This window comes from Lissotriton helveticus, chromosome 7, assembly GCF_964261635.1.
Source record: "Lissotriton helveticus chromosome 7, aLisHel1.1, whole genome shotgun sequence".
NCBI classification, from domain to species: Eukaryota; Metazoa; Chordata; class Amphibia; order Caudata; family Salamandridae; genus Lissotriton; species Lissotriton helveticus.
In genome coordinates, this window is record NC_136068.1 from 1,768,255,976 (window position 1) to 1,768,283,865 (window position 27,890).

The following is a 27,890-nucleotide window of genomic DNA, read 5'->3' on the forward strand; positions in this document are numbered from 1 at the left end:
CTTGCCCTGAAAGGGCTGATAAATTAAGGGGAGACCACTAGATGTAAAAATAGTCTTACCCCCCTATGCAGATCCCATAGTGTGCTGCCATAAATCAGTGTCCAGCTCCCCCCACTTGGCCTCCGGATCCCAAGCCATCCTGGCCCTGAACTCCTCATCATATTGGGACCAAGCAAACCCCCCCCCCCCCCCCCCCCCCCCCAGTAAGCTGCGCCTTACGTATAACATCCATGTATTTAAAAAGAGACACGCTGCGCTCTGGGAATTTTTCACAATACACACTCGCATATATAAGGAATGCAGCCATCCAATTCTCAATGGTTAAAGGAACTCTAGGTCGTTTTGCAAGCTCAAATTCTTCTTCTTTTGACCCTTCTTTGGACCGGACTTCTCGGTGTAGCAACTTAAGAAGTTCAACATATTCACCCTTCCAAATTCTCTCTTTTGTACTCAACATTAAATGGGCACCCAAAGGCTTCGTGACTCCCATATAAGGCAATTTTTAAATGTTCAATTCCTTGCTAGCCAATGGCTCTTTTACACCACTTGAAGCCTCAGTGCCAGTACTACTCTCCACTTTACCTGTAATGTCCAGAACATCGTCAGTGCCCACAGCAGTGTCTTTAACATAACGTCCCTTCAGCAACCGCCCTTCACCAACCCCAACAGCCCCGTCCCCACCTGTGCCCACAGACACCATAGTTGGTTTGGCCTGTGTAGCTAACTGCTCACCTGGTAACAAAGAGACCACTCTCGCAGGCTCAGCCCGTGGTGCCGATACCAATGTATCCCTTCTTGGAGGCGCCCTGACTGACGGGCCGTGTTCTCGTCTCTCCTTTTCTTGTCTTTGCACCGCTTGAGCCTGAAAAACACTACTAGATACATGAGAGGGTACCCCCTCCCCTCCGCGTCCCGTAACTCTCCTTCTTCGGGACGATCTTCATCATAATCCAGTACCACTGAATCGAGTTCAGCAGGAAACACCACACTACGGGTCTTACCTAACCCGGCATCAGCAATATTACATTTTAAGTGTTGTGAAGAAAATCCATGAGGGGGAGCAGACTGTACACGCCCATACCTCACCTTGCGCTGACTCTGTGGCTCCATAGCCGACGGTAAGGTGGACCACCTATACCTGCTATTCGTCGGGGCCAGCGGGGCCACGCCGGACCCTCGTGTGCTGACCGCGTCGGGTTCCCTCGGTGGAACAGAGGGCCGCGCTAGGCATTCTCCTCACTTCACCTTGGCGAAATTGGACTGGACCACGCCCTACCAAGTCTGGACCGGCGCACCTATCCCTGTCCTGAAAAGAAAAAGTTTGGACTGGTGTACTAGGATCCCTGGCTACAACACCTGACGCAGACGTCATCCCTTGCATATTAGCACCCACAACCTTCCCTTGCAACCTATCCAAAGAACGCCCTCTAATACTCCTCCTCACAGGCACCTCCCTGACCGGAGAGGCGCCTATCACTTCATCATCTTCACTGCAATCCAAATTATCAACCGCCACCGCTGAAGAAACTCTAATAGGAGCCCCTGCACCCCAAACTTGACCCACACCATCCTTCCGTAAACCACGCTGCGCCAAACCTGCCGCACCAAAATGTTCCCACCCCGGAGAACCAAACATCAAATAGGGGCCACCTGCACCTCCCGTCCCATATGGAACAGCCCCCAAATGTCCCTGTACAGGCCAACCACTTACGTGCCTCAAACCCCCGTCATGCTGGGACGCTGTGTCAGGAAACACAACACCCTCTAAACTCCTGACAACAGGATGCGACACCCCTACAGAGTCACCCACTACTGCCCCTTCAAACCCCAAACCCCCTGCCCCAGCCACGTGACCTGTGACATTGACATTACAAGAAAAAGCTCCATGCCCCACCTGGGACACTCCTACCCCCCCTCTGAAAAAGGTCATCTTCATTCAAAAAACCAAAAACCCCAGCATCCCCAGGCCGTGAAGCCTCCACATCCAAAACAGCACCGGAAACTGAACCCCCTTCACCCATTTGAGCCCACTCCCCTTCTCCCCTGGAACCCCCCCCCCCCCAACTGACAAGGCAGCCCCCACAGATGAGCCAGGCGTAGAAAACAGCAAAGGACTCCCCACATTATCCTCCATTTCATTAACCACCATACCTGTATGAGCCTCAAATAAAACCTGGCCCACCTGATGTTCCAAACCCCCACAACCTTCCAATCCACCAGAAGAAAACCTGCCTGTAGTATTCCTGTCACCAATAGGCATCTGTGGCACAACATGCCTTGAAGGGGTTAATAAAGTCCCCCCCCCTCACAGCCAACTAAACCTTGTGTTTCCCCCACAACATGGCCTGTAGGGGTTAATACCTGCCCCACTGACTCTCTCATAGGCTGCCATGGCCCCTGAAATTCCACAAACTGAAGCAAGCCTCTTCTCGCACCACGCACTGCCTGCCCCTTCACATGCTCCGATGTCTTCTCCCCAAACGGGTCAGAGGCGGTGCGTTTTGCACTCGCTCTCCGCCCCCCCCTCTTGCCGGCCGCCTTCCCAGCAGCCGGTGCCGCCGATCCGAAACCTGACAACAGAGGAGCCCCGCCCGCCTGCAGAACCGACGCGCTAGACAAAGCGCCTCCCGCCTCCCTCCTAAGCCCGGCGGAAGCACCAGACACTGCCTGAGCTTCCCCCACCTCAAGCGCTACTCGCGCTGACGTAGAAGGGGCCGGACGCCCCTCACGCGCACACGGAAAAAGAGCGCCAGACATCGCCGGAGCTCCCCCCACCACCACACGCGCCTGAACATGAGGGGCCGGTTTCTTCGTACAAGACCGGGCCCTCTCACTCACCTGCCCAGAGCGCCTCTTCTTCGGCGATGAACACGCCAACACCGCAGCAGACACACCAGCGGAGGCCCGGCCCCGAGGGCGCGCCGGCCCCCCTCCCACCAACAAGTCCATGCGACCTGCTTCTGACAGCAGCCTCATCGCCTCAAACTCTGTAATCCTCCATTCAGACTTGTAAACAGGGAGAAAATAACACCAAAGGGCTACCTAACAACTCTAATTTAAACACCACAAAGCTAACTGACACAAAAAACGCTAACTAACCTCCTAGCCACCAGGTCACCAAACCTAAAATGGTGGCTAGGAGGAGGAGACACCTGGGTTTATAATTGGGCTGGCAAAAACCTACTAGACCAGCCCAATTCTAGAAAGTTCTACTATATTTAACCCCTCGCAGCCCTCCCAAAATGCCTGGGGGAGGAGACCTCCCTTCGGTCAGCTCCCTCCCCCAAGTCCCCCATCGGGGCGTAACGCAGGCCCCTGCAGCCCCCGCGGAGCGGGGGGGGGCCTCACCCTCCAGGGGGCCCCGTCAGCACCACACTTCTGCTGGGGAGCTCTAGATGGAGTCTGGAGGGGGCCCCTTCACTTACCCTGCAGGGGGGCCCCCCTCAATGTTCGTTACGCCACTGGGGTGAATCATGCCACCTAACTGTGGGTCAGGCAAGTTGAATCCGTTCTGTAATGGACATGTTTGGCTAGCACAGTCTCTCTTGCTATGGCCATCCTGCTCCTCTTTTACGTTGCTTAGGTTTGGTCTAATGACGCGACCAGGCAAGATCCTCGGAGTTGGAGTCTTGACCAGCGACAAACCCAGATTTGATTTCTGGAGGGTGTCAGACTTTCGTCCCATTTACCTCCACTGACATTTACTTCCCTGCCTTTTTTCGAGTACACCTTTACTTCTCCTAACTTTATCACTTCATCCAGAGCACCCGGGAGGTATAAATTTGCATTGAATCTGTAAAGAAGCACTACATTAAAACATAAATTATAAGGTGCTTTGTTTAATTCAAGGCTAGAAATAATTGAAAACTTCAATTGAGCACAGTTCAGGGTAGTTATAAAATGTTACTAATGTAACTGTTCAAGAATTAGTGGTAGAGGATGCTATCAAGAGATTGAAAGTAAATAAAAATGTTTTTACTAAATTTAGGATTGGGTTTAGAGTCTGGTTTCTAATTTGTATGTAGTGTTCGTTTAACTATCTAATTTAAAATATGGTAACTTGCAATAATATGCTTGTATTAACTTTCGGATTACAATAGGGTATGTTAGTTTTTACTTATAAAGATAGTCCAATTTAGGTTGTGTTAGTGGAAAAATAAGGTCAGCTCTGATTTCACATTTTTGAAACGCATTGTTAAAGGCAGGGTATGAATTTGTATTCACAAAATATACAGTAGGTAAATTTGTTTTGACAGGCTCTGCTTCCCTTGCTCATCCATCAGCAGATGCCCTGTTTGACCAGCTGTGCCTCTCTTGTTCTTCCATCAGTAGATGCCCTGTTTGTCCGGCTCTACTTCTGTTCCTTGTCCATCAGTAGATGTCCGGTTGGACCGGCAGTGCTCCCCTTTCAAGTCAAACTAGCCCTGTTTGACCAGCTCTGCTTCCATTACTCATGAATCAGGAGGTGCCTTGTTTGGCCGGCTGTTTTTTCCATCCAGTCCATTAGTAGATGCTGTTTGACCGGCTGCGCCTCCCTTTCTCTTCCTTCAATGTGTCCCTCTTTGACCGGCTGTGCTTCCCTTGCCCATCCATCAGTAGGTGCCTTGTTTGACCGGCTGTGCTTCCCTTGCCCATCCATCAGTAGGTGCCTTGTTTGCCCGGCTGTGCTTCCCTTGCCCATCCATCAGTAGGTGCCTTGTTTGACCAGCTGTGCTTCCCTTGCCCATCCATCAGTAGGTGCCTTGTTTGCCCGGCTGTGCTTCCCTTGCCCATCCATCAGTAGGTGCCTTGTTTGACCGGCTGTGCTTCCCTTGCCCATCCATCAGTAGGTGCCTTGTTTGGCCGGCTGTGCTTCCCTTGCCCATCCATCAGTAGGTGCCTTGTTTGGCCGGCTGTGCTTCCCTTGCCCATCCATCAGTAGGTGCCTTGTTTGGCCGGCTGTGCTTCCCTTGCCCATCCATCAGTAGGTGCCTTGTTTGGCCGGCTGTGCTTCCCTTGCCCATCCATCAGTAGGTGCCTTGTTTGGCCGGCTGTGCTTCCCTTGCCCATCCATCAGTAGGTGCCTTGTTTGACCGGCTGTGCTTCCCTTGCCCATCCATCAGTAGGTGACTTGTTTGACCGGCTGTGCTTCCCTTGCCCATCCATCAGTAGGTGCCTTGTTTGACCGGCTGTGCTTCCCTTGCACATCCATCAGTAGGTGCCTTGTTTGACCGGCTGTGCTTCCCTTGCCCATCCATCAGTAGGTGCCTTGTTTGACCGGCTGTGCTTCCCTTGCCCATCCATCAGTAGGTGCCTTGTTTGACCGGCTGTGCTTCCCTTGCCCATCCATCAGTAGGTGCCTTGTTTGACCGGCTGTGCTTCCCTTGCCCATCCATCAGTAGGTGCCTTGTTTGCCCGGCTGTGCTTCCCTTGCCCATCCATCAGTAGGTGCCTTGTTTGCCCGGCTGTGCTTCCCTTGCCCATCCATCAGTAGGTGCCTTGTTTGCCCGGCTGTGCTTCCCTTGCCCATCCATCAGTAGGTGCCTTGTTTGCCCGGCTGTGCTTCCCTTGCCCATCCATCAGTAGGTGCCTTGTTTGCCCGGCTGTGCTTCCCTTGCCCATCCATCAGTAGGTGCCTTGTTTGCCCGGCTGTTCTTCCCATCCAGTCCATCAGTAGATGCCTTGTTTGACCGGCTGTGCATCCCTTGCCCATCCATCAGTAGGTGCCTTGTTTGACCGGCTGTGCTTCCCTTGCCCATCCATCAGTAGGTGCCTTGTTTGGCCGGCTGTGCTTCCCTTGCCCATCCATCAGTAGGTGCCTTGTTTGGCCGGCTGTGCTTCCCTTGCCCATCCATCAGTAGGTGCCTTGTTTGGCCGGCTGTGCTTCCCTTGCCCATCCATCAGTAGGTGCCTTGTTTGACCGGCTGTGCTTCCCTTGCCCATCCATCAGTAGGTTCCTTGTTTGACCGGCTGTGCTTCCCTTGCCCATCCATCAGTAGGTGCCTTGTTTGACCGGCTGTGCTTCCCTTGCCCATCCATCAGTAGGTGCCTTGTTTGACCGGATGTGCTTCCCTTGCCCATCCATCAGTAGGTGCCTTGTCTGACCTGCTGTGCTTCCCTTGCCCATCCATCAGTAGGTGCCTTGTTTGACCGGCTGTGCTTCCCTTGCCCATCCATCAGTAGGTGCCTTGTTTGACCGGCTGTGCTTCCCTTGCCCATCCATCAGTAGGTGCCTTGTTTGACCGGCTGTGCTTCCCTTGCCCATCCATCAGTAGGTGCCTTGTTTGCCCGGCTGTTCTTCCCATCCAGTCCATCAGTAGATGCCTTGTTTCACCGGCTGTGCATCCCTTTCTCTTCCTTCAATGTTTCCCTCTTTGACCAGCTGTGCTTCCCTTGCCTATCCATCAGTAGGTGCCTTGTTTGACCAGCTGTGCTTCCCTTGCCCATCCATCAGTAGGTGCCTTGTTTGCCCGGCTGTGCTTCCCTTGCCCATCCATCAGTAGGTGCCTTGTTTGACCAGCTGTGCTTCCCTTTCTAGCCCATCAGTCAAATCTGAAAGTTACTCCTATTGAGATTTTGTTTCTCTAAACGAGGTAGAAGATATTAACCAAAGCTCAGGTGGAAAAGCACCTGGGCCGGATGGGGGTCCCAATTGACCTCATTAAACACTCGCCAGAGTTCTGGGCTCCTCTACTAATGAATGTATTGAACGGTTTGAACTCCATTACCTAGTAAGTGGTCAGCCTCCATTCCAATTTTTTAAAATGGAGATTGCACCCAACCAAATTGTTATAGACCAATCTCCCTAATTCACACTACAGTCAAGATTCTTAGGAGGGTTTTTTACAATCGTATTAGGGAGTGGGAAGAAGAGAACTGTCCTACATTCATGCCAATATGGTATCGGGAAGCAAAAGACACACAATTGATGGAGGGAATGCAGAACAAGTCAAAACATTCACCCCAAATCAAGAGATCTGGGTTAAATCAATCATTCTTTTGCTCACCATGCCACCCCAGTTTAGACCTGGCCATATGCAAATCCGTTTAAGAAAAAGGGGGGTTGACCCGGTGTCCCTCAGAACCTGGGTATTTGATAGTTCAACAAAAATTGGTTCTGTTGGGTAAGGCAGGTTATTTGATCTATGCTCATAGATGCACATGAAAACAAATCAGCTCTCTGATACAATGTTTAGCGTTAAATGAGAAATCAGTGCTCAAGACACAAAGTCATAAGGTCAAGGTATTGTATTGTAACTATTATTACATGGTTGCTTCTTATACAAATCCGAATTCCTTCATTCATGGATCAGTTTTGAATACATAGCAAGACCGTCATATAAAATTGTGACTTTTTGTGACAAAAGTGCTCAGTTTAAGTGAATATATACAGTATAGTCAACAGATATCTTTCAAGGGGTGAGGCAAGGGTGCGTGCTGGCCCCCCTTTTATTTCTTTTATACATTAATAACCTCTATCTGTTTTTAAATCCTTAAACTTTGTATGTTGCAACAATCAATGGCTCCCCTTTACTAACACTTTTGTACACGAATGACGCTGTCTTAATGGTGTGCACACCAAAAACCCTACAGCCGTTAGTGCATATTTTTGTTGATTTTTATGGCTGCCTTGGATTTTTATACGAATTTTAAAGTCTTATGTCTTGTGGACCTAAATCATGGTTTGTCCTCTTTCAGTAGGCAAAACTGCTTGAACGCTTGTTTCTTGGCTCTAACATTTGCAGCTACTAGTTCGTGGGCCCCAAAATGTGTTCAAAGCAGAGTACAACTATCAATCCATTGGCACTTGATTTAGCCTACCACAACCTGGAAGGGGGTTCTCTTTCCACTACTGCAAATATATAAAACCCAATGTCTGCCCACAGCAACATATGGCGCAGAAGTGTGGGACTTCCAGAATAGTTCCCATATTCAGGCCAAGGAAAATGGGTTTTGCAGACAGGCTCTTGTGGCACTTATTTCTTCTTTCATCTTTAAGTGCCACAGAGACATGGGCGTCCGCAGGGGGGGGGGCAAGGAGGGCCCCCCCCCCCCCTGGAGCATCCCCCTTGCCCCCCTGCCAGGGCCAGCTCTAGGGGGGTGTGATCTGTGCCATCGCACCGGGTGCTGGCTTCCTGGGAGCACCGTGTTTACAACTTAATGATGATTTTAAAAGCACCTGCTGCACGTTCCTTTCCTCCTGCAATTACGGGGCCTCACAAAAATGTCAAGATAACTCCTGTGATTAATGTTCTTCCTGGCCAGAGATCAGAGTTTTGTGTAGTTGAGGTTTTTGACATATGTGAAGGTAGTACAGAGGGTTAATATGCCTGCTGCAAAGAGTGTACCAAGTAGATTAAAGAGTGCATTTAATGTAAATAGATCAGCAGGTTACTGCTATTAAAAGAGCCATCATTTTCTTACTTGCAATTTATAACTTAAAGTCCTAATATAGAATAGTGAGGTAGTAACTTTCATCATAGAAGTACATACACTCTGCTAAGTATGGAACATTGATTAATGTTGCAAAAAGGGTTAATTTGGGTAGAAATGGAGTCTTATTATTAAAGAAAACTCCCAACTATGCTGTTTCTTTTTCGACTCTGAGTTTGTGCTTCCACACACCAAGCACTCCTAAACTATACTGCCTACCAGTATGGATGACATGTGACTCCTACACTTTTAGGGGCATATCATCAACGGCCAGCTGTAGTGTTCAAAAAATTAACGCCGCATATCACCGGATTCTATCGCCTGGTGAGCGCACTTTCAGCAAGGCGCATCGCCCAGGCGATAGAAATCCAGGCAAACGCGGCGGAAAGAGTCGAAATCGCAGGAATTCCAGCGATAGAAAACCGCGTTAGGGAAACCCTAATCTATAATGGGAGACGAGGACTCAGCATTACAATCCATCTCCCATTATAGATATGGCTTAGTAAGGAAAATAGCAGGAATTACAAAGTGGACGAAAAACCCGGTTAGCGCTGATTATAATATCGCTGTGTGTGTTAATGATACACTTGAAAATAGAGAGAATCAGGGTTAGTAATGATATCCCATGTTGTTTCACGGGACACGCCTCCCTTGCATCTCATTAGCGATGTGAGGTGATGCGATAGTTGAAACCAGCGCTAATCCTATTGAACACGCGTTGGCGTGCTCTTATAAATAAAGCAATATTTTTATTGTCGCATTTTGTCCGAAAACGGATGCAAACGTGGCGGTAAAAATATCGCTAGGCCTTGATAATATGCCCCTTTGTCCTTTGACTTATGTAACATTTCCTATACACTGATTTACACAAGCATGATTGATTGTCTGTGTAATGTGTGTGTGATGCAAAGTGCTCTGACATACTTTAATGGTATGAGTAGCGCTATATAACGAATCCAATGCATCTGAGAGAGAGTGGTTATCGAATCTTGGTCACTGTTAAAGGGGGCTAGTGAGAAAATCCGTGGTGGAGGTGGTCAATGGGGGTGCCAACTAACATTGTCGCACTGGGTGCCACCAGCGCTAAAGCTGGCCCTGCCCCCTGCGGACGCCCATGCCACTATGCATTACATATGGTGCTCCAGCAATGGTTCCTCTCCAGCTCGCACTCTCTGTTCTATTCTGAAGCTCCTCTGCATTTCAGGGCCCAGTAGGACAAGACGCGGGCTTCATTTTCCTGCACCTTCCCTTTGGCACTCTCTTCTAGGTGAAATCCTGTGCATCTCATCGCATGTCACATCTAGACATCACCTGGAGACTCTGCTCTTTTCTAGATCCTTCTGAGTACCCTCTGCCCCCCCTCCCCCTGCCATCTTATAATTTAGTCAGAAGCGCCAGGAGACCTCAGACTTCAAAGCGCGCTCTGACACAATAACAAGATTGAGGCAAAGTCTTTTCAAATAATTATTGGATTATAGTGATGGACTGCCTAGAACAGTTGCTGTTAAGTAAATTACTAAGCAGAAAGAATAGTCACATTTGAATAAAAGAGTAGCGTCTGCCTCTTGCTCTGGTGTTTTTGTCCTCGGGCTGCTCCCTGCCCTGGGTTTTGGGGTGCAAGGGGGGACATTTTTGGGTTCAGGGTGGGTATGGCTTTTGGGTTGCCAGGGGGACAATTTTAGGGATCAGGGCGGTATGGGTTATGGGGTTCCAGGGGGGTAACTGTAGGGTTCAGTGGGTATGAGGTTTGGGGTGCCAGGGGGACAATTTTAGGGGTCAGGGTGGGTATGGGTTATGGGTGTCAGGGGGGTAATTGTAGGGTTCAGGGCAGGTATGAGTTTTGGGGGGCGGGGTAATTTTAAGGTTCAGGGTGGGTATGGGTTTTGGGGGGCCAAGGGCGTAATTTTAGGAATCAGGGAGGGTATGAGTTTGTTGGGGTGGGGTAATTTTAGTGTTCAGGGTGGGTATGGGTGTTGAGGTGCTAGGGGGTAATTTTAGGGACCAGGGCAGGTATGGATTTTGGGATGCCACAAAAGAAAGATGGCTGTGGCACAATAACCCTATAGTGTATGAGATCATATGCGGCCTGCTTCCTGCCCCCCATGGCTCCTCCTGCGCCCCAGTGTTTCTTGTGCCCCACCTGGCACACATCATGTAGGAGGATGGTGATGACATTAACATTTTGCCCGCCCCTGGAAAAATTTCTGCGGACGCCCATTCATATACTGGGCACAACATTAAAGCCCGATCTCCTCTACTCTGGCTATCCATTTGGAAAAATGAGAAGGCTTGTTTAACCAGGGATCATGCTGGATTGCCTTAGCTGTGAAAAGGGTACTCTGATTCCATGGCCTGCCAGTGTTGGATCCAGTCTTTGTTCTGCCAACCTAGAGCAGGCCTTTACCGACCCAATCAGTAATTTAAACATCAGCAAAATAGTTCGAGGGCCTTATAGGATCAGGGGGCTTCTGAAAGAATGTGCTTGGAGAGCCAAAAGGTGAGTGTGGCTCCTTATATGCTAGCCGCTCCCATAGACAAAATCGCAGGGTATCTGCTAGTCAGGAGTTGCTGGGATTGGAGTCTTCTGTCTCAGTATAGGGCTGGCACAATGAAATAGTTGCTGTGCTTCCCAATGGGTTTTAACACCTGTTTAGTTTCTTTACTTTGTCCCTGTGACAGAAACATAGGGAAAACACTATCACATTTTGTTTTTCTGTGGTTTTTATGCTATGTATTCAAAGCATTCTCTCATTCCCTTTTTAAGAAAATGATGGATTAAGAATTTGAGGGGTTCACTGAATGTGCTTTTAAATTCAGTGGATGGGGTGGAAACCTTTATTTCGGTGGCTTTTTGAACGCCGCTTTTGGAGCCCGTCACACCATGGACACTTTATAGATCTGCTGCTTGGTCTCAAATCTGGGACTTTGTTACATATACGTTTGACGGGAGTGTAATTTTTAATTAATGGAGTCTTTTCATGTACCTGTTTACATCTTAAATTTGTATTGTATGCATATAACTGTTTGGCATGGCACTTTCATGTGTATAACTTGTATTCAATTAAAGTATTGATCTGATAGTCCAGCAGTAAATTCCCTGTTCGACCGGCTGTGTTAACCTTTCTCACCCATCAGCAGATACTGTTTGACCAGCTGTGCTCCCCTTCCCCGCCCACCAGTAGGTTCACGGTTTCATCAGCTGTGCTTCCCTTGTAAGCCCATCAGATGCCCTGCTTGACCGGCTGTGCTTCCCTTGTTAGCCCCTCAGATGTCCTGCTTGACCGGCTGTGCTCCCCTTGTTAGCCCATTAGATGTCCTGTTTGACCCGCTGTGCTCCCCTTGTTCGCACCACTCTGATGCCCTATGTGACCGGCTCTGCTCCATTGTTCGAGCCCCTCAGATGTCCTGTTTGTCCGGCTATGCTCCCCTTGTTAGTCCATCAGATGCCCTATTTGACCGGCTGCGCTCCCCTTGTTAGCCCCTCAGATGTCCTGTTTGCCCGGCTGTGCTCCCCTTGTTAGCCCATCAGATGCCCTGTTTCCCCGGCTGCGCTCCCCTTGTTAGCCCATCAGATGCCCTGTTTGACCGCCTGTGCTTCCCTTGTATGCCTACCTGTAGATTCCCTGTTTGACCAGCTGTGCTTCCCTTGTTAGCCCCTCAGTTGTCCTGTTTGACCGGCTGTGCTCTCCTTGTTAGCCCCTCAGATGTCCTGTTTGACCGGCTGTGCTCCCCTTGTTAGCCCCTCAGATGTCCTGTTTGACCGGCTGTGCTCCCCTCAGATGCCCTGTTTGACCGGCTGTGCTCCCCTTGTTAGCGCCAATCAGATGCCATGTTTGACCGGCTGTGCTCCCCTTGTTAGCGCCAATCAGATGCCCTGTTTGACCGGCTGTGCTCCCCTTGTTTGCGCCAATCAGATGCCCTGTATGACCGGCTGTGCTCCCCTTGTTTGCGCCAATCAGATGCCCTGTATGACCGGCTGTGCTCCCCTTGTTTGCGCCAATTAGATGCCCTGTTTGACCGGCTGTGCTCCCCTTGTTAGTCCACCAGATGCTCTGTTTGACCGGCTGTGCTCCCCTTGTTAGCCCACCAGATGCTCTGTTTGACCAGCTGTGGTTCCCTTGTTAGCCCCTCAGATGCCCTGTTTGACCGGCTGTGTTCCCCTTGTTAGCCCCTCAGATGTCCTGTTTGTCCGGCTGTGCTCCCCTTGTTAGTTCTCAGATGTCCTGTTTGTCCGGCTGTGCTCCCCTTGTTAGCCCCTCAGATGTCCTGTTTGTCCGGCTGTGCTCCCCTTGTTAGCCCCTCAGATGTCCTGTTTGACCGGCTCTGCTCCCCTTGCCCTCAGGTGTATCCGAATCAACCCCTGGCAGTTCGTCGATGAGTCGGTGCTGAAGGCCTGTGCCCAGAGCGGCCTGGTTTACTCCAAGATGCCGCTCCCCGTGGAGATTACGCTTTGGATTGACCCCTACGAGGTCAGCTGCCGGTGAGTCCAGGGCCGGATGTGACGGTGGTGGTGGATTAGAAGAGGGTGGTGAGGGACAGGAAGTTTTATTTATTTATTTATTTATGCGTTTTTATATAGCGCGGACTTTACCCGAAGGCGTCAGAGCGCTTCACAATAGGAACAGAAAAATTACAAATGAACAAATTACAAAAGCAGACGATAAATTACATGAGGTAAAAGTGACAATTGTGTCCAAATCTCTCCTCCAAATTCCCCGCTACAAACGAAAAAAGTGGGGAGGAGCCAATTTTTCAACTCTGGCTCCTACCTTCTGGAACTCCCTCCCCGACCACTTACGATTTGCCTCCCATTATTCCTCTTTCCGCAAAGACCTTAAAACTTGTGTGACAAGTGTGCAGGTTACAAGAGAAAACAAAGTACATTTAGAGGTAATATACTGCAAAATATGCTAGACACAGATGCACAAGAACAAACGTTACGTAGGCAATGGTGGCACTTGTGCAAGTATCGAAAGCAAACCGAATGTGAAAGGTAGCAAACAGTGTGTTACAAGAGAAAAGTGGCGTGTGCATGTTACAAAAGAGAACCAAACACAGAAACAAGAAAAATACTGCAATAAATGGCAAACACTCCAACCACAAGAACACACTGGGAAGGCACTTCCATAGTCATGGAGAAAAGATTTCAGTGATGGGAGGTCTTCCTTCAGATAAGAGGGCCTGAATTACATTTGGAAGTGTCTTTGAAGGAGGAGAACTTTGAGGTCAGTTTTGAAGGCCTGGGAGGAGGTGGTGGTCCGGAGTTGAGGCGGAAGTGAGTTCCGGATTCTCACTGCACTGCCTGAAAAGGATTGGGCCATCGATCTTTCCTTCTTGAAAGTGGGAGGTTCAAGCAGTAGATTTTCCGCATTACGTGAAGGTCTAGAGCCACCAGAGTTTCAGCTTGTTCGCCAGGTAGCGAGGGGAGGAGGAGTGCAAGGCTTTGAGGGTGATACAGGCAGTCTTGTAGATAGCCAGCGGAGGGTGGATAACATCGGTGTTTTGCGAACCCTTCCCACAGTCGCACTGCTCTTGCATGCCCTGTTTTGTTTGGGTGGAGGAGGGGTTGAGGTGTTGAGGCAATGTCTAAATATTCTGTGTTTCTTCACTGTATCTTAGTAGCAAGCGATGATGCTATTTAGTGTTTGTGTAGCACATCGCTGCCACTGGTGTGCCTCGCACAGGGTTGGCTTGGGATTGAAAATCGGCCCGGGCACACAAAAAAATCGGCCCCCATTTGCATAATGCCTGTCTTCAAATCACTTCAGCGTAATTGCATTAAAAAGGAGGGGGGGGGGGGCTTAAAAATGCACGCATTAGTTTGCACTGGTGAAACACACCTGAAAACAAGTGAGGCCACTTCTGAGGCCCCCTGCCCCGCTCAGTATGTGCATACATTAATGGGCCAGCCAGCGAGACATTAATGAGGCGGGGGGGGGGGTGTAATGAGCGCCCATCTGCCTGCAGAAAGTCCACTCAGCCACCCACTGGGCCGCTAGCTGCATTCCGAAAATAGAGACACGCCCAAATCAGCCCCAGACTGCTCAAAAAAGCAGCCCACAGCAGGGACTCGCACACCGGCCCCTCGGGCAGTGCCCGAGTGCCCGCGTTACCAATCCGAGGCTGCCCTCGCAGCACTCCAGCTGCCCGAATAGCTTAGTCTGACCTCAATGTGTGGTTGGAAGTGTGTAGTTACAAAAGGCTCTATATGGGGCGAGTAATGATTTTATCCTTAAATCTCAACACATGTTCTTTCTGAGGCGGAATAACCTGGTTAATCTTTTAGATTATCCTCACACATTCGTAATCTCTGTAGATAATCAAGTGGTGAAAATTGACTTTCCACAATCTCCTTCAATGACCAAAATCCACTAAAATGGGGCGGGGCTTAACGGTCTATCGTCTAATGTGCAAGCCGGGCCCACTACATTAGCCGAACCCTCTACGGGTCGATTCATAAAGTGGACACAAGAGGGAGCTGCTGGCTAAATGTTTTTTTTTCGGGAGCTTGTTCTTTTAGCTTTATCCTTTAGTCTGGGTTCTTTTGAAACAATTTGGTACAAAGTACGTGGGTGTTCGCCTCGCTGCAATCAGTAACTAAAAGGTAACATTAATAGAGGTAGTGGGGAGCGGGCACCTACTGGGATCTGCGTTCCCACGCTTAGTTTCTTTTTCTGCTGAAATGCTAACAATTCCTAAACTTGCTGATAAGGCGTCCGTAAACGATAGCGGTCTCAGTGTGTTACCAGCAGAGCTGGGGCTCCGCCAGGAAGAGGGGCGGCATCCAAGGTAGGGTTTCAAGTGGACAGGGTCTCACCGGTCCTGAGCAATGGCAGTTTATCTAAAGGAGGCCTCGAAAATGGTCTCTATCAGGCTCTGTTCTGTGTCCTGGCCACAGGCGGTCGTTTATTTGCAGACTGCAGTGACAGTAGGCACACTTCTAACTAGAGAAGTTACGTCATGAGTGATGCCAGGTGAGCGTTTTAGGGGAAGGGCAATCCTTTAGTCCCTTTCTCTCGATGTCGCTTCTCTTTTTGAAACTCAGGAGCAGGGACATTGTCATGGTGTCACCAGGGCTTTAAAGGGAATCTTTTTCAATATTCTATACAAGCCATAGTTGCTGCTTAATTATTTTATGCAACTAACCACCATTGACAAAGCCAATAGTGCGGACTTGTTGTATTTATGTTACTTATTGTATCATATATCTGGATACAATGACAAACCGCAAAATAAAAGTCTGGTGGCACTCTATTCTCAGCACAGATTTTTAGCTTGGGTGTTTTTAAACATTGCCCTTAATTACATTAACCACGCCCCTTAAAGCCCCCCCGCCCTCCCAGTTTTTTCATCCCACTTAAAGCCCTGATCAGAGGGTCTGTTAAGTTCATGCCTCCGGCCAGACTGGGAACTAAAAGCAGCACTGGCCAATTTTGCCAGACGATCCTCCTTCTGGTGTGTAGCGAGCAAGCCTGACCAGTACTAGCCACGCACCCACCCAACCACCCACCCACGCACCCCCTACCCACCCACGCACCCCCTACCCACCCACGCACCCCCTACCCACCCACGCACCCCCCTACCCACCCACGCACCCCCCTACCCACCCACGCACCCCCCTACCCACCCACGCACCCCCCTACCCACCCACGCACCCCCCTACCCACCCACGCACCCCCCTACCCACCCACGCACCCCCTACCTACCCACCCACGCACCCCCTACCTACCCACCCACGCACCCCCTACCTACCCACCCACGCACCCCCTACCTACCCACCCATGCACCACCTACCCACCCATGCACCACCTACCCACCCACGCACCCCCTACCCACCACCTACCCACCCACGCACCCCCAACCAACCACGCACCCACCCCCAACCAACCACGCACCCACCCCCAACCAACCAACCACGCACCCACCCACCCAACCAACCAACCACGCACCCACCCACCCAACCAACCAACCACGCACCCACCCACCCAACCCACCAACCACGCACCCACCCAACCAACCAACCCACCAACCACGCACACACACAACCAACCAACCCACTCAACCACACACCCACATATTGCCCTCACTCTAGCTATGGGGGTACCACAGCATCACTCGGGGGTACCACAGCATCACTCGGGGGCACCACAGCATCAATCTGTGCAACCATTCAACAACTGGTTCAAATATGTTCTCTCAATATTTCAAGCTTTATTACAAATGTCACAAAAGATGTTAATATTTCACTTCTATTTCGTCACAATAAAATACACTGAACATAATCTTTACAAAAGTTTGAGCTATTGACATTATACATTACAATAACTTTTATTTAGGTATTAATTATAAAAAAAATAAAGCATTGTTTGTAATATCATACATCTAAGTAACGTAAATACGCAACATGTTGCATTACCAATGCTATAGGTGTCACATTTGCAAAAGTTAAAAGTATTGGCATTGTAAATGACAAAGCTATTAATTTCGCTATTTTCAAAACCAACACATAAATAAAAAAATTGTCACTTACAAGACCAATAGTTCAAACTTTCCTAATGTGAGACCTATTGCATTGCAAATGCTTGTTTTTTTTAACTGATATTACTGGTATTTTAATGTCCTGTCCGGGACAAAAATGAAGGAAGGCACCTAAAGCTGGTATTCTACCTCTGATCAATATGTACTTCAAGTTTAAATGGTAAACGTAAGGTCCACCTCCCTTCATGGGGTTCTGAGGCAGCATTCTATGGGGATAGCCATCCATTCCCACTCTCCCGAGCCCTCTCCATTGAGCGGACTCAGACTGCCCAGGGTGGGTAGCAGCGGTCTAATCTGCACTTCGATTAGACCGCCTCCGGAATGGAGGCGCGGAGCATGCTCTTTCTCGCAGCCAAGAACAGGATGGACCCATTGGTTGACCTGGCTAGAGAGGCCGTGGAAGCAGTGACTTTGTCTAGCCCCCATCATAGCCCATCCCTGCTCCCTGGCCTGACTGGGGGTGGGGAGTCTAGTCCATCCTGGTACGCGGATGACTTCAGAATGTAGTCCCCCTCCAATGGGTCATCGGTTCCTGGAGTGGTTGCTAAATCCTGATTGGAGATGACCGGCTGGGAAAACTCCTACTAGCCTGTCCTGCCTTAGTACTCTAGCTAGTAATCTGCCCCCACCCCCTTCCTCACCTCCACAGCTGGGGCTTAAAGCATAGGCACCTGAAGGCCAGCAAACACTTGTGCACTTTTGGTGTGTACATACGGTTTCTGTTCCTTGGACATGGGGACAGAACTGAGTGAAGGAGACGGTGTGAGGTTGAAAGACCAGAGCTGCTATTACCAGGAAACTTAACTTTTGCAAACCTACCAGAGCTAAATTCAGAACACAACTCTACCACAGATAATTACATCTCCTCAGTGGTTTTATCAACCTTTATTTACATTTTGTATCTTTTTTTTTTTTTTGGGACTGGGTGGGGGGGGGTGGCAGTGTTATATAGTGTGAACTCTATCGGAAGGTATTGGAGCGTTATACACGAGCACCAGTTACATTCCACACAGCCATATTTTGTTGGACACGTGAACATTAGTGATTTGCCTAGAATGACAGAATGTTGAGTGGAAGCTGAGACTCGAACCTGGTTCTCCAGTTCGAGTCTGCAGCCATGGCCATTACCCCAATCTGTCTCGTGATGACACTTTTCTAATTATGGTACATAATCCTCTGCCTGTTTTTCTTTCTACCTTTTTGCATGTAGATTTTTTCATTTGTATTTTTTTTAATTTGTACTTTTTTTAATAGTACGACCTTGACCCAAGAGCTCAGAGTGCTTTTACATGAACGATTTTACATATAATAATTTTTAGGTCTCGCCTAGTGTTACACCGCGCATGCGCTGTTGCTCTGCAAGGCATATTGTAGTAGTGTATGCATTAGAAGTAGAGTAGAAACCCCGCCCATATTTTTCATTGGCTGGCGTCATCGTCCGTGGTAAATGCTGGCTTCAGATTGAAAATGAGGCGGCTTAGTCCCTTGTTACTGCCCTGTCTCCTTTTGGGAACGCCCACCAGGACTTGATCAGTTACATGCGGCGTTACGCAGCCTCCTTCATTAGTCCGTAGGCACTGTTTTTTCAGTCCCCTTTGGCAAGGGCGGCCGCATGTTTTTTTTGCGTTCCACTTTCACTTAAAATTAAAGCATGGTGCAAATATAAACCAGCGTCAGCCTTTGAGTAATGGTGAGAGCTTGTTTTAACTGTCACTTCCACAATGCACTTCCACTCCCAACCCACGTTTTCTTGTGTGCCACAGTGCTGAATTCATCTATGTTCAGCTTAACCTCCGTTTATCCGCTTCACACAGAATGAGGGTTTCCCAGATCCCAGTGGGAGTGTTGCGGGAAGGAACCTGTGTCTAAAGCCTCGGTGCATGTTGTGGTGGTCTGCTTGACCCCGAGCTTCCGTGGATTACCTGTCTGTCACTCTCTGGCACAATGCAGTCTGATCCGGTGCATGAAGGCATCAGTAGGGGTGGCCTTGAACAGCCTGCATTGCATTGCTTGTTCGGTGGAACTTGTCACAAGCCTGTGTGGTGATCTGGAAGTTACATGCTGGACTTGCCACAAGGGAGCTCCCTCACTACCCAGGTCAGTTAGTGGAGTATGTGAATGTGTTGTATTTGTAAAGCGCATGGCTGCCCACGCGACGGGGCGTCCCGGCGCTGCACTCATACCGCTGTGGAACCCTTCCTGGCTTTTCCATGTGAAATGTCCACTCCTGGGCACCCCAGAGGTGAAGCCCAGCATCCAAGCGCTGCTGGGGCCGTTGTGGAGATTAAGCAAGCTATTGCCCAGAGTCGGAGTAGGACCCATGATTAGACTAGGCACGAGGCGAGAATTATCAGGTCCGGGGAGATTGAGTCCAAGAGCCGCTGAGGCGGGAATTAAACCCTGGTCCCGGGCCAGACCTTTGCATCAGGGTCTGCCGCTCAAACCATTGAGCCACGCTTCTCCACGTACCAGTACCATTGAAGTACTCGTTATGTTGCACGCATTATTAAAACGAGGTAGGAAGAGAATTTAAAAGAAATTTATTTACATGTTTAGTTCAGCTGGGCGGTAGAATTGAAGAAAGTAAATATTTCGAGAGAGCTGTGCATTTGAAGAGGATGCAGTGCTACAGCCACACTGCGGACTTTGGAGCTGGGGAACCAGGTTAGAGTCTCGGTTCAACGTACCATGATTCTGGACAAATCACTTCGTGTCTCCCCGTGCCTAAAAAATTAATGTGTCCATATGTAATGTAACTTGTGCTCTTGTAAAGCTCTCCTGTAACTTCGGTTCCAGTTTTGTAAAAAAAATGCAGCCGTCCTATTTGAGTCAGGACCTGGCTGGAATCTGCTTGATTTCCCGTGGGCCCGCCGACCCGGATAGTAAAGCATTCCTATTTCGGGTATGAAGCATCACACCAACACAAAGCTTACTATTTGCAGCCCAGTGACTGGTATTATTACAGCGGTAGACGCTTTGGGAGACAGCTTTTGTAGTTAAATGTTGGTTATGCTGCCCCTTTGAAAGACAAATGGAAATGTATTCAAATACTGAGGAGATAGAACTGCTGCTTTTGGAGACATACACAAACATCACTAACACACACTGTTAATGCCTCTCAAATTGCTGTTACTAGTATTCCATTAGTTGGAGGTAGCAGTCGCCAACCCCTAGGTTGCTGCTTGCAGCCCGTTTGGCTTCACCTTGGAATTAATCTTTCGGATTAATGATCCAAGCGGCGACCACTACACTAAACGCACTAAAAAAAGCCCTTGTTTTGATTCTGTCCTCCCCCCTTGCCTACTTTCCATCATAAAGGAATGTGCACAAGTCAAGTACTCTGGATACTTTGTCAATGCTTTCCTGCCATTTGGGCCAGGGAAAGGGGCAATCCGACGCTGTACCCGGGCCGGACTGCGAACCAAGAGCAGCCCTGGCGCTGGTCATGCCAGCCCCCCACGCTGCATGGAGAGCGCGCAGTGAAGAGCGAGCTTCCCATCCATACAAGGCAGGTTTGAGAAGTTATACCAGTATTTGTAAAGTGCAAACAATTACTCGAGGGTGTCGAGGCGCTGGTGGCAGTCGGGTAGATTAAGCAAGCTATTGCCCAGAGCCACATGGTGCTGGGCTGACCTGCAGCCGGGGATCGAACGGTGAGCCCCTGCGTTGCTCAGTCAGCCGCCCTGGCTGCTGCACCACACCTTTTTAAATTGGGGGAAATCCTGAGGCATTTAGCAACATATTCATCATTTACTACAATTTTCGTATCTTCTCTCTCAATACTCCTTTCTTCTGCCTGCTCGTTCCTTCTCTTGATCCCTCTTCCTATTCTCTAACTACATCCCAATGATTACCCTCTGGCCCCTCCTTTCTTTTGCTCCTTCCTATTTACTTTTGTTGTCCTACCTCCCTTAATACTTCAATCTTCCTTCTCTTCTCTCTACCAGTCTCCTTTTCATTGCTCGTCTCCATGTCATTCCTCGTTTCCTCAGTAATTCTGTCTCTGCCTTTGCTTGCTTCATCTTTGCTCTTCCTCCTTTCTTTCTTGACCCTTTTTAGGTCGAGCCTGGGCAGCACATGTGATGCTCTGCAAAGCGTGCTGTATTGAGGTAGGGACTTGAAGCTCCGCCCGCACTTTTCATTGGCCTGTTTCATTGTCCACTGTAAAGTGTGGCTGTTCATTGGTCAAAAGGCTTAGTAGTCCCTCCTTAGGACCACTTTGTCAGATTTTGTAACCTCCCATGGCGACACCCCCTGTTATGTGTTGCGTGGTAGGCTCCGAGCAATATTTTCTCAAATAGCATTGTCCGCAGGACACGCTTTCTCCGAACTCTTTTTTTAAAAGTTATAGCTCACAATTTGCAATGCAATAGGTCTCGCACTTGGGAGAGTTTAAACTATTGGCATTGTAAATGACAATGCCTTTTATCGGTTTTAAAAACAATACATAAATAAAAGGCATTGTCATTTACAATGCCACTAGCTCAAACTCTCATAAATGCAAGACCTATTGCAAATGCTTGTTATTTTTCGGCATCGGAAGGATGTGTTGTCAGAATTGCAGGATGTGGAGCCAATGCCGGGCTCCCCAGTTCCAGGGTTGGCAGCTCTAGCTACTAAGCCCCCTCTTTGGGATCCCATGCATCTCACAGCCCGGCCTTAAACTCCATACATAGCTTGTCTAAAGCTAAAGCCAGCTTTCTGCTTATGAAAGGACTGGGACAGAATTCCCAGTTCCAACTGGTGAGCTCTAGCCCCACCTACCACCGCACCCTTCCATGCCCCGTCCATGGAAATCGAAAACTATGCCTAAACTACTTAAATGGCACGTGGGGCCCTGGAGGTCTGCAACCACTGAAGGGACACTGTAGGGGCTCCCAGCACGGCTTGGAGTGATCTTACCCTGAAAGGTCCAGTCTTGATAGAAGCTTCAGGTAACCTGCTTTTGAGTCCCGTTGTTAACTGGTGTTCGGCGCCCTAGTTATTGTTTTTGGGCTTTAGGGAGGTTCCTGCTGCAGTGTTTTGGTCTACTGGTTTTTGAGCCCCACTTGGCTTTTTTTCTGAAGAACAAAATGTTTACAAGATCTGCTATCCAAGAATCCATGCCGGCAAGGTAGCTCGGTGGGTTCAACACTCAGTGCTTCAAGTCACATGTGCAAATGCTGCCAAGGGTGACCTGGCTCTCCTCCTTCGGAGACCCATAGATGAAGCGCCTTTGAAGTAGATTAACAGTAAAACCTATTTATAGCGCTTTTGAATGAACCTTCGATATGGAGCGCTTTATAAATACGTGTGAGGACTTGACCAGCCAGGTAGCTGCGCGATTGCAGGAAGTTAAATGTATGAACAAGTCCTTGTGTACATTTATGACTCATGTATAAATTATACAGTGCAAGATCACATGCAGTATAACAGTACCATAGAACAGTCATTGGCAATATAGATTACAACAGGTCATTTAATTTTTCTTTTAGTGTTAATTTAGAAAGCGCACTATCCTTTCTTAGGGTCCCATGGCACATTTCAAGTTACTTCTTGAAGAACTGAACATGATGTTTATTGGGTGAATAGCCATGTTTTTAATTGATTCCTGTACTTTGATAAGTTTGACTCCAAAGTGCATGTGCAAAGTTCCTTACTTTTGGTTCTAGGGTGCAGAGGCCGCGGCCTCCCCAATTTTCAGGACATGTGGTAGCCGTCGGTAAAAGGGTTATATGGAGTTTAGGAAGGTAGTGGCAACCTTAAACTTGTGTTTGATGCTTCAACACAATCTTCTCCCACTGCTGCCCCTTTGGGTGTCTTTAGTTTGTGTTCTCTGATGCATGTGCTTATGAGTAAAGGAGTATTCCATACAGTAGGCAATGTAGGCTGAGTGTCCAGTAACAGTGACGTTAATGTCCACTGCGCGCACTGGAGGACTGTGCAATGGCTGCCGGCGGCTCATGGAGATGGTGCAGCGTGGAGTTTGGAAGTCGGTGGGATTTCCAGTAGAGCGGCGGGAGCTTTAAGGAAGCTGCACAAGACGTAGTCCTGAGGTTAAGTTTGTTCCAGTAGGGATGTGGAAGGAGGGAAGACAGATTGTGCACAAGGTTATTTGAAAACAGTGAAAAGAAATTTGCAAAGTGTAGAGTCGAGGGATGAAGAGCTTGAGCCAATAAAAAGGTGGCGAGGGGGGCCTCCAACATAAATTAACTTAAAATCCAAGTCTAGGTTTAGGCTGAGCCCTGCCGCTTGTTGTAATGGGTCTGGTCTGTGGGAACGAGAGTGGTGTAGGAATGAGATTCTCAAGGGCAGGTACAGTGTCCTTCATGAGACTGTATATTTATACTTTCTTCAATATGGCTACTTGGTGTCAGTAGTCCTTTCTTTGTGTTCGATCTGCCCAACCTCCCATAGTACCCAAGTGTGTTCTATCGGGTATGTGAAGGTTCCAGCCTTGGCAGTTGGTCTGGTCAGCTGTGAGGTTTACTGCTCTGCTGTGTATCTAAATAAATCTATCTTGATGACCTGAAGAAGTGTCCTGCTGCCTACCTAACTTACAACCGAGACCTACACACAGACTTGCAGCTCTATAGCTTTTTCACAAGACTGTTTGTAAGCAACATTGCGTCGTGTAGTGGGAGTTAAGGGGTGGTGTTAGATCTTACTGAAGTAGCTGTGATGAGAGATTTATTCATTGCATTTCTAAAGCTCACCTGTCCCCATACAGGTATCCTTGTGCTCAGAGCTTCCATCTGGACCGAGCAGCGGCTAGTGCAAGCACATGGAGACCACGGTCACATGGGAAGAGCCATGTCTTCAAGGCTTTCCTGGAGTGCAATAGTTGTTGATGTAAGCGTGACTGACCACTTGTTCCAAAGCTGGGCTGCCTTAACCGTAAAGGTTCGTCCACCTTCTCTAGTCTTACAGAATCTGGTCACACACTAGAGGTTTGCTTATGTTGAACAGAGACCTCTCCCGGGGGGTATCGCTTTAATCTCCATTGCAGGGGGATGCCCTGAAGGGCCTTAATGGCATTGCATAGCTATCCTCCTGGTCTTTGAGGTCTGTTTAATGCCAATTTTGCAGCTGAAGCCTATAAAGTTTGTTCATGATAGTCAGTGCTCCAAGTAGCAGAGTGTTACAGTAATCTATCCTGCTTAGAATTACACTGTGCACAATTTGAGATTTTGCTTGAGCCAGCCCCTTTGTTGATATGGTCCAACAGGAGCAGTTTCATATCAAAAGTAACTCCAAGAGTGTGGACCATGACTGAGATGCAGCTCTTCACCGGTCGGAGGAGGACAGAAGTTAGAGTAGTGTCATGGATACTTTCCTTGCAGAGCAACATCAAAACTGTTTTATACCCATTAAGTTTAAGGGAATTTGTGTTCAGCTAATTAATATCTGCCACGCAGTTCTGGAAGGCGTCCACTGCTGATCATCATTGATGGACAAAATCATCTGAGTGTCGTCAGCATAGTTCACCAGCCTAATATTGTGGGCTTTGGAAAGAGTAACAAGTGGACTCGTACATTGAAAAGGATTATGCTGCGCACTCCATGTTGGATGGCTTTAAAATCCGAGCGGTAAGGAGGCAGCGTGACTGCTTGTCACCTATCTGAAATGTAGGAGCTTATCCACTTCAGTACCACTAACTCTAATCGAAGATAATCTTGCCAGGAGAGTGTTGTAGTCGACTGTATCAAAGGTGGCCAACATGAATGATGCAAGCGCATTTTGCATCAAATGGCATCATGTTTCTTAGAAGCAGCAAGAATATTGTGGAGAGGATTAATGAAGTCAGCCAGTAAGAACTGCTTCCCTTGTAGTGGACTTGAGCATGAGGGACAGAAGAAGCACCCTTTGCATGTTCACAGACCGTCATAGACTAGAGTAAGGAGTCTGGTATGAAAGTAGAGCGTATGCTTCGACTGCCATTGACCTCTCGATTGCACCATGTCCACTTTTTTAATTCTCAAGTATTTCTATTGCGAAACGTATTTGCCTAAGACAAAGATCTGTGGTTCTACAAGATAACTATAGCCAAGTATTTTATGAATTCGTCTCAATTGTGTGCCAATTTCTTGCCACTGTGTATACAACAAAGGCTTGCAACTGCTCGCCCACACTACCACAAAAGAGCATTATCCACTTTAGCCTCTGTGAAGCCTCTCTGGTTCCAAATGAGAGGCACAGCGTGCAGAGAGTCAAGTCTGTGTAGTATATTTAGAGCTAACTTCCTACATCCACCATGGATTCTGCACAGTAACTATTAATTACACCAGGGCCTGGGTAGATGCCACCTCTTGATATTCCCACTTTACAGCTGTGTTCCCTTTCTGGCTGTGATGAAAATAATTTCTTCTCACAACTGATGTACATTTTGGGGTACCTCACCTGTTTTTCAAAGCATTTTGGAAAGGGTAAGCCTGGGACTGATCTGCAGGAGTAAAGCATGCCAGCGTAGGGGTCCTGGATCGAGGCATGTGAACTGGCATCTGCCAGGGCCAGGAAGCACCTAGCACTGATCAAAGGTGGAGCGTGGTGGCAGTGCTCTGACACTGCAGGCTGCTTATAAACGCTCGCCTGTACTAGGATTACCCTTCTGTGACGTGTGCCAGGACATTATCTGATTAGGTCAGTGGCCGGACTGGCCTTAGCGGGCCCTGGGCATTTTCCCAGTGGGGTTCCATGGTGGGGGCTGGTTTAGGTGCGATTTTCATTACCTGGGGTAGTTTTACATGCACCTTGCCCCCTCTGCCCGACACCACCCCCGGGGCCGGCCCAACTCCATTGCAACGGCTGGTTTGCCATCCCGGTCCGGCCCTGGTCCGTAACGTGCAGCAGTTCACCCTCTTCCAACCAAAGGGAGTTATGATTTAGCCCTACTGTCTGTGGTTTCTAGGGTTGGAGGAGCATAGAACACCCAAAAGTGAACATGGACCCAGATTAGTAATATTGTTTTATAATCCTATTGAACCACACATTTGGCAAAGTGGTTTGCATGTGGCCATCAATCTGAGGTGGATGTCAGCTAGTTTGAAGTATATAATGTGATCTTTTGAAAGGCTCTTAACACAAGTCCACTCATTTCAGAGGTACCCAGGTGTATGTAGTTGTGCTTCTGACCCTTGGCCAGGTGGTACAGTGCTTTAAAGACATGTAGGGCTCTATGCTTAGTAGTTTGGTGGGAGAAGAATGGTCTATCTCTGCAGCCTTCTGCAGGGATAGGAAAGATGGACGAGTTTCCTATTGCCCATGGGGCTGCTTGCTAGTGTGGAGTCTATTGCAAATTTTTTTTGCTTAGTGAAGTGCTATTGTGTGAATCTATTTTAATGGGCCGATGGACTTTGTAGAGTGGCACTAACTCACCCTGCATTCTCCACCCCAACTCACCATGGCATCCTTGCACTAACTGATTCAAGTACTGCAGGGTGAAAGACTCCTGATATAAAGTTCCACTTGATATTGTCCATCAACTGCCCTCGATTCACTGCTGGGAAACCTTTGGGGTCACCAATGCAGAATATGAGTCTAGGTGTTCACCGTCTCCCCCACATCATTCACTTAACCATCTGGTCTGTACAACAGATGTGAGAAAGCACAGAAGTCCACCCATACACAATCCAACTTTCACATAACCTTGAAAAAGTTCCCATCCAAGCTGCCCATTCTGTCTACTCATTTCATAAATTCATGCCCGTCATTATCAAACGTCGGAAGTCCATCCACTCACCCATCCACTCAATCATTTGCCTCCTCACTTATCTGTCCACTGGCTTGCATCCAGCCAATCACTGCCCACACATCAACCCAACCACACACCAGCTCTACAACCTACGTTCACACTTCAGCCATCAGTCCACTTGCTTATTGGTAAATGTGTCCACTTTCTCACCCCTACCTCACACATTCAATAACTTGCTCATTCACTGTTGGCTCATTCACAATCTACTTTATTGCTCATCCTTTCATCCCATCACCCTTCCATGCACTGACCTGTTCATCCCCACAACCTCATGTTAGTACCAATATCAGTAGAGAATGCCTTTCACGCAACACTTTAGCTGTGGGGTGTCATTCCCCACCCCTCCTCAGATAGTTTGTCTTAGATGCCCTCTTCCCCACTCCAGTGCCCAGCACATGTCTTTTCAGACTGAAGCTGGAATGTTCTGGTTTCACCTCTGCCCTTCCCTCTAGGCTGGCTGACCAATCAGATGCTGAGCTCCATGCAGCTTGTGATTGGTGTCAGACGCTTGTCCATCAGACGTTGAATATGTACTGCAGCCAACACATGGAATACATGCACTCAAAGGAGACTTTGCTTCTGTTGTGTACATCATTCTCTCGTATAAAACGAAGTAAATTACCATATGATTTCATCAATGCTTCCATGATTTGTGTGCCATATGGTTGTCCCCATGCTCTGCTGAGAGGATTTTTAATAAGATTTTGATTATATTTTTCTTTTCCTAGGTTGGGTGAGAACAATACCTCCTTCATTGTGGCAGAGTTCTGCAGGCCTTTGAATTACTTCAAGACTTTGACCAGCCGAGAGCCCGAGACCTCTGATTACCATTCTGAAGCCTCCTCTGAAAATCCATCTGAGGGCTCCGATGACGACGTTCCCGCCCTGACTTCAGAGGGCTTGTCTGTCTTTCCACGTCCAACTCTACTGGACCGCAGTCTCATCCCATCAGGGAGCAAGGGACGTGAAGTCCATGGGAGTCCAGGGGCCTTGGGTCTAAGGCACCTTGTGCAATCCATGAACCTGGTGCATCTGGATGCCAGCAACTGGATCTGCCCTTTATAACAACTTAGAGGAGGCTGAGTGTCGGCGTCTAGCCTCTCAATCTTATGGTCCTCTCCGTATTGCTGGAGGTCGATGGTGATATTTATCCAAGATTTGTCCGACTTGTCAAAGACTATTGAGGACCTTCTGCTCTTTGAAATTGACA

At 48.6% G+C, this 27,890-nt stretch overlaps 1 protein-coding gene across 1 annotated transcript in view; it reads left to right on the top strand.

Moving 5' to 3' along the window:
• The window catches only part of LOC144767696 (protein BTG3-like), a 48,589-nt gene extending 20,716 nt beyond the window's left edge, over positions 1–27,873 (top strand). Inside the window, exons 3-4 of the mRNA XM_078651091.1 lie at positions 12,755–12,892; positions 27,409–27,873. Of these exons, the coding sequence (XP_078507217.1) occupies positions 12,755–12,892; positions 27,409–27,745 (475 nt within the window). The 3' untranslated portion in view covers positions 27,746–27,873. The remainder of the gene's footprint in view (positions 1–12,754; positions 12,893–27,408) is intronic.
• The last annotated feature ends 17 nt before the right edge of the window (positions 27,874–27,890 follow it).